General features: G+C 33.8%; 1 protein-coding gene across 1 annotated transcript; it reads left to right on the top strand.

Annotated features, from left to right (window-relative positions):
* Positions 6,235 to 7,850, top strand: LOC107640049. Its single transcript, XM_016343600.1, has 2 exons — positions 6,235 to 7,721; positions 7,808 to 7,850. Exons 1-2 carry the CDS (start codon positions 6,235 to 6,237, stop codon positions 7,848 to 7,850), a joined length of 1,530 nt encoding a protein of 509 aa, XP_016199086.1.

Raw genomic sequence — 7,865 nt, 5'->3', positions numbered from 1 at the left:
CGTTGGAGACCATCGATGAGATTTACAAGAACACCGTCGTTTCCCATTCCCGCCACATTAGCTTTTTTTCCATCCTTTTCAGCGTCGTCGTTGTTCACCCAACTAACCCCTCACCGGCGTCGATCTCTCTAACCACGGACACCGTACCATCGTCGCCTCCGATCTCTTGTCGCCGTTGCTCCTTCGACCACCAGCCCTGCTCATCGCAGTCGTTGTTTCACCGGACACCTTCATTAACGTGTTTGGGTTTGTATACGTTAGTTTTTGTTCTGTTATTCCTCAATCGGTGAAGAAGATTCTACAGTCCATCTTCCTACATTAGTGATCATTATATTCACTCAAATGGCAATGTTGTAGAGGCGTAAATTTTTTACAAAGTATTTATTGAAAATTTTATTTGTATGCGAGTGTTTATTTTAAATACAAAAGGAATGATTGTTCTTGTTGTAAATCTATTATTATATTTTATTTTACATACAAAAGAATGGTTATTCTTGTTACAAATTCAATGGAGGGCTAATTGGACAACAATGGTATTGATAGGATTTTTAGGAGAAACAGGAGCAACAAATGATTAAAAATTTAAAAAGGTAATATAAAAAGATTTTTTTGTTACTTGATTGGAGTGTTTTTTTAAGTCTTCGATGAATCAAAAAATCAATTTGTTGTTCACATTGTTCAAATTTTTTATTATTTATCTAACAATTATTTTTTTAAATCGTTCAATTTTTAATTAAGAGTCTGTGTGTCCATGCACGATAATATTAATTTTGTTTTATTTTATTATACAATTTTACTAGAAAATTAATTGAAAATATAGTTATAAATTGACTTATGTTATAATTAGTTCTCTAAATTTGTATTATATATAAGCGGCGGAAACAATTGACTATTTTTATTTATACTTTCTATAAATTAGTTATTTAACTTTCAGGGTTTCATATAGAATGGCTGTATTAAGCCTGTATTTACAACCTCGATTCCATTTACAACCTCCACTTAGTTTCTCCCAAAAAATTCTTTATAAAGAAAAAAAAAATGATAGCAACATACTCGATTGACGGGTAAAAGTGTAACTTGCAATGGTTCTAAACTTTTAATTTATGTAGGCAAGTATCTGAAAATATTAAAAGCATAGAAAACTGAAAATATTAGGTTGGGACAACTATCTTCATCCCATATTATCTTTTTTCTTGGTAGCTCCCTTTTAACTCTTCAATTTTTTTTGATAGATTAAATAGTTCTCAATTTTAGAGGTTGAGTTTGAAAAACTTCAAATTATTGTGATGATCAAACATTGCTAAAAATATTATTTATAAAATTATTAATTTAATTTTTAGTTATTATTAACTTAATTATCAATTGGTTGTTTAACAATTTTGTTAAAATGTGCAGATTTTATTATTGGGCTAAAAGAAAATTTAAGCCCAATATAATGATGGGTAAAAAACTAATGGGAAGTCCAAAATAAATTTCTTTTGATCCAACAAATGTTGGTCCGAAATTAAAGAAGAAAGAAAGGAATTGGAAGCATGCTTTCTACGGTTACCTTTCTCCATGGGTGATGGAATTCAAAGTTTAATTAATTTGGTTTAATTGCATGTATTGGTGGATTTTTTATTTTAATATGAAAGAGGGAAATGAGTTTTACGTTAATGTTACAAAAAATATAGTTTTACAGTGTTATGGGGGCGCTGTTCTGGGCAAACACAATACACAGAACACGTATTGTACTGACAATACGCAAATTGTGTATTTACAATACGCAGACTGCGTATTGTAATTTAATATTAAAATAATACAATACGCAGTCTGTGTATTGTCTTTATAAATTAAAAATAAATTGATTTGGCAATTCGCACTCTACGAATTTTATAGCTCCCAGAATTTTGTAAAACACCATAACTTCCAATATTAAAGAATTACACCAATTTTTATCCAATATCCAAAAAAATTAACCTGTATTGGTAACATGAAAGAGAAAATTCAAAATTGATTTGATTATTTTTAATGCTTCACACGTTACTATGCATAGGAGAATGAAAGTGGAAATAACTCATTTTAATTCATTCATTGCTTCCAAAGTTCCTTTTTTCTCTCTCCTCTCTCTCTCTCTCTCTTCTTCGGTTATGTCAACAGAAAAGAAGAAGGTAAAAGTTATAAGAGAAATCATAAGAGGAGCTAGAAAGAAGCAAAAGGGTAGGGTGATGGCCTTTGAGAAAAGAAGATCTACAGCACGGCGTGGCTGAGATTTTTGCCACAAAATGGAAGATGTGAAGAAGAAGCTTCAAGATCTCCATGCCAAAAGGAGAAGCAATCCGTTTCGGTCAGAGAAAAAGATCCCTGAGGTGAACCTCGTTTCCACTTTTGTTCATCCATCACAGGAGGTAGCTTCTGGAGCTACGTGGAGGAAGAAGCAAAAATGGAACAGATGGAGCTGTTAAGGATTAAGAGTTCATCAAGGGTCATAAATCTTTCTTGGGGACAAAGTCAAGATGGAAGGCTCAGATTGATGAAGCTTGATGAGAAGGGATGAGAGCAGTACTTGCATGTTGGTTTTGCTTTCGATTTTCCTCTCTCTTCTTTCTGTCTGAACCGGTTTTGATTATTGAAAAAGATGTTGGTGGTTTGGTTGAACCGGTTTCAATCTTGGAAGCTTCCCCTTCTATAATAAGAGTGAACGGCCTAGGGCTGAAATAAGGAGAGTAAGCACAGAGTTTTCATAGCCAGTGACAGACCCAAAAAAATTGATTGGTGGAGGCAAAAATATATAAAGATAAAATTTAAATAAAAATATATTTATAATATAAAATATTTGTGGGGGCAAGTGCCCCCTCTCTCTACCACCTCGGTTTGTCCCTGCTCATAGTTACCTTAAACTAACAAAAGTTATTCTCTTTCAATGTGTTATATTTTGTTCTCTTTTTTTTAGTTTTGTCTGTTTGAGTCTCATGGTGAAAAAGGCAAATAGAGTGAGGTTTGTAAGAAAAAACCAGTGAGAGAAAAAAGATAGAGAGTGCAAAATTAAAGAAAAAACCAATAGATGTCTAAGAATTTCTTTGTACATCTGTGTTGTGTTTCATGATCCTGTGGGATTCCCTTGCAAGTTGGGTTAGCACTTTGCGGTTGAAAGCTTGGTAGGTGACCAAGTCAAGTTCAGTTTTGGGATAGATTTTGGACTTGTCCCGAATAGGAATGGGTAGTTCCTAGGGAAGAATTGGTGTATGTAATCAGTTGATTATAGTAAAATTCCGTCACTGTTATGATGGAGATTGGATGTAGGCTGCATTACACTTAGCAGCTGAACCAGGATACTTCTGGGTATGATTCTTTTTTTCTCTTCTACTCCATTTCTAATTCTGTTGCGTAGGAGACAAAATTAAAAAATATCTCCTAACCGATTACGAGACAAAAACAGAAATATCTCCTGAAACTATCTTAAAAGATAGAAAGTAATTCTCAGCAAAAGAGGGACTAAGATTCAACCCCATTCTTTTAGCCACTGATTACCATCATTAGATATTACATACTTATACATACATATTTAAATATTTTATCTACTATTTGATTATTATCAAAATTTGAATCTGAATATAATAAATATATTTCAAACAAAAAAGATAACATATTTAACCACTCAATCATATTTGATCATTTGTTTTGGTCTATAAAGGAATAGCCTTTTGATTTGTTTTAAAAACCTGGAATACGCCTTTTTTTTTTTTTTTTCAGTGGATTGGACAACTCCTAATCTTAAGTATCCCAATAAATTGGATAATTCTTAATCTTAGGTACACAATATACCCACACATTCTTTATACATTTTATCATATTTTTTTTTCTCAATTACAATTTTTAAAATTTGAACTCTAAACGTTTGAAGTGAAGATGGGGAGATATGCAATTTCTAGGAATTGGAATACGTTTTAAGCTTATGCTCCAGATAAGAGACTATGGAGTTTGTCCAAAAAGTAAGCCCTAAAGAAAGCCTCATTGACCAAAAATCTTTTCCTCCCCCCAAATATTGGGCTCAGCTAGCATCGGTAGAGTTGAGAGATAATTGGAGGATTTTATAAATCAACTCCCAAAGAGCTATTAGTCTAATCCATAAGACCATAACACATAATCCCCTCCAAAACCATTCAACACAAGAAATTAACCGTTACTAAATTGTTTTCGTTTGCAGAGCTTTGAAGTTTAGATTTCTCCAGAACACTTTTGAAGTAAGTTATGTGAAACTAGGGTTTTCTTGAATCACATGAAGCTGGTGTTCACTGTTCAGAGTTCTAGATCACGTGCGCACAAATCTATGATAGATGTGCACGCCTAGCAATAAACTCAACTAGGCAAGGGGCAGCAACCTTGTTCTTCATCAATATCTATGTTTATAGGGACACATGCCAATAAACGAACTCGTGTGTTGATTCTTTTCCAAGTCCCCCATAGGCTGTAATCACATGGTTAATTATAAAGGAGCTGCAAATGATTTAATTTAAATTTTAAAGAACAAGCATATATGGTGATAGCCGCATTTTCTTGAGACCAACCCTTCTTGTACTTGCACTATATTTTATATTTGATTTGATCACTTTTTGAGTTGGAAACTGGATGATTTCATCATACTTTCAGCAGGGGATAGTTTGAATATATATGCAGTGGCATTGATTGAGTGCATGTTTGGGTTTCTATTAAGTTAATTGAAAAAAGATTTTTTTTAATGTATTTGATAATTTTTTAAACATAAAAATCAGTTCTATTTTAAATTATCCTTAAGTTATATAACAATATTGCATTTTTTTTAGTAACTGGCGGATAAAATCAAATACTCGAAGGTTAAAAATGGGTAGAGTTCGGATTGAATTTATATAAAAATCATATTAACTGGCGCACTTAATTGTAGGGTTGAATTTATATAAAAATCTCAATGCGCAAGTAGAATTAGAGTTGAATCTAAATCTTTCCTTATTCTATCCCTGCATGACATATCTAAACATAATTTTTTATTTAAAAAAATATTTTTTTTTTAAAAAACTCACCCACAGCGCTTATGCTTAATTCCCAAGAGATCTTAGTCATCAATAGCGCTTGTATATATGTCTCTCATCTATTCCTTCTTTTACTTTTTAAATGAGTGTTCTTAATTTTCTTACACAGCTTTTGTGGCGATCCGTTTCAAGGTGATTGATAATGTCTATGTTTCTTTAAGTATAGTAGATTCGTGGTCCATCCGGTATTTTTGGTCAACAGTTGATGAAGGAAGAAGATTTAGCTGATATGACATGCTTTATTTGTTCACTAAACCCTCTAACAGTTCATCTATTAGCTTTATTTTGTCCAACAAATGTCAAATTTGATATAAATAGCAACTTATTAGCATTTCTATATATTTTGGGTGAGATGTTTAATGCAATAGTAATTTTCTTAAGTGAACACATATATCCAAAGACACCAAACAAGAGATGCAAGAAAATTTGTAAAAGTCATCATTTTGTAACTGCAAAAAAAACTTTAATACTCAAGTCAATTTAAATTCCAAACAATAATATTTGTTTATTGAACTTAAGAAAGCCTAATTTTCTCTATTCTCTTTATAGTTATGTTTTATTCTTTTTTAATCGATTTATAACTTAAATTTATTAAAAAAAAATTGTATATTTTGTAATCGATTTATAATGATAGAGATTGTTCTGGTATTAGTCCATTATTGTGCAAAGATCAAATAGAAATATAAACTTTAGCTTTATACTTTGTTTTAGAATTAAGTAAGTACGGAGAAATTATGCCATTTGAGTTATCATTGGTTTGGAATAAGCTATTTTTGTTTCTAGATAAAATAGAAAGTTAATTTTCCTATTGTTATTTTGTTTTTTTTTTTAAATCAGTTTTTCAATTTAAGTAGTGCAAAATAACTATTAAGTAAAAAATATCATTATTAGATTCCTAGCTGCCTTAAAGTAATGCCGTTGAATTGTCTTCAACAATTCCCCTCCGTTGTTTGTACTTTGAAGCAATGATTCTTCCCATAATCCGATGTATTGAAAACAAAGTCACTTATCATACTCATTGCATTTTCTGTACCATATTACATGTGATACACACAACTTAACTTATTATCTTGTCACGAGCAACTAGGTGCGCCACAACTACTACTACTAACTCCAACCAATATATATTCAATCTAAATATTACAACACATAAAAAAAAAAAATTAAAGACCCCATCAAATTTCTCACCATGGATATGGAATACCAACTCCCACAAAATTATTCAACCACAAAGAAGACAAAACATAACTTGATACCTGCTACGCCAACATGCACCAACGACAACTACTGTTCCTGTTCTTGTTTCTTCTGCATCGTGTCTGAAACAGTTCCTACTCTCAGAAGAGCCAAAATCTCTCGCTACTTCAAACAAATGCCTCACTTAGACGACCAAGAACACATCCTAGCTTTAAATGGGCTCTGGAAAATTGCTGTCACTAAACCAAACGATCCAGAGTTTCCTTCCCTTGGCATATTCAGATGCATGGCCAAATTGATTCAAAAAAGTGTCAGCTACAAAGATTGGCTTCTTAGGGACCAGAATATGTATATCCCTTACTATGCAGCACATATCATTGGTTCCTACGCCATGAATGAAGTTAAGCTTGCGGATAAAGCAGTTAAATCCAACGTGGTTAAGCCACTAATCGAACTATTTATTGGGAAAATAAGTTGGGTTGAGCAGAGAGTTGCACTTCGTGCACTTGGCCACCTCGCAAGCCATGAAGCAACTTTTGAAGCCGTAGCGGAACACGAAGCTGAAATCATAGAAGCAGCCATTGACATAGCTTCTACGTGCCTCGACACTGTTTATGAGAAGTTTGTTTCTTTGAAGGAATCAGAGAGATTAGAGTACCAAAGGAACTTGCTGACGAGAGGGCAGAGAGGGTTGGAACTAGAGAATAGAAAGGCGGAAGAATGGGCCAACCAGCTTCAGTGCTGGTCTCTCTATCTTCTTGATTGCTTTGCATGGAGAGAAAGATCTGTGGGATTGATCTGCAAGAAGAAGCAGTTCTTGAAGGAATTGTGTGGGATGTGGGGTGGTTTAGCGAATCCAACTTCACCTGCGGGATTAGGACTTGTAAGAACTCTTTGTCATACCAAAATAGGTAGAGAAAGCATAGCGGATTTGAAAGAAGTGATAGTGAATCTTTGTAATATTTCAAGATCCTCGGATGATAGACAAAAGTTGGCCATTGAAAGCCTTTTGCAACTTCTTAAGGATCCATTCACAAGATATAAGGTCATGGATATTGTAGTTCCGGTTCTTGTTGATTTGGTTGAGCTCAAAAGCTTAGGACAAACAATCACACAGACCCTATTACAGGATTACCACAAGATCAAGTTTTTCAGGTCGTTGAATTTGAAGAGCGAAAGGACCAAGAGAACGTTGGAAGAGTTATGGGATTTGAAGGTGGATAGAGTGAAGAGAGAGAGTCTAATGACTGAGCAAGAGATCAGAGAAAAAGAAGCCATGGCTTGTGCTTTGAAACAAGAAGGAAACAATGAGTTTTGGTTAGGGAACATGGAAATGGCTGCCATGAAGTATTCAAAGGCTTTGGATTTGTGTCCGTTGAAGAGAAAGAGAGAGAGAGTGGTGCTTCATAGCAATAGAGCACAGTGTCATTTGGTTATTGGAGATGCAGAATCTGCAGTGAGCGATGCAAGTCGAGCTCTGTGCTTATCGAATAATGGTTATGGAACTGCCACGTGTCTTCATGGGAAGAGCTTGTGGAGAAGAGCACAGGCTTATGACATGAAAGGGCTCTCCAAAGAGAGCTTGATGGATTGCTTGATGTTCATTAGTAACCGTTTTGGTGA

The sequence above is a fragment of the Arachis ipaensis genome, chromosome B05, assembly GCF_000816755.2.
Source record: "Arachis ipaensis cultivar K30076 chromosome B05, Araip1.1, whole genome shotgun sequence".
In the NCBI taxonomy this organism is placed as follows: Eukaryota; Viridiplantae; Streptophyta; class Magnoliopsida; order Fabales; family Fabaceae; genus Arachis; species Arachis ipaensis.
The sequence above is the reverse complement of the archived record's forward strand: the minus strand, read 5'-3'. Positions and strand labels throughout refer to the sequence as shown.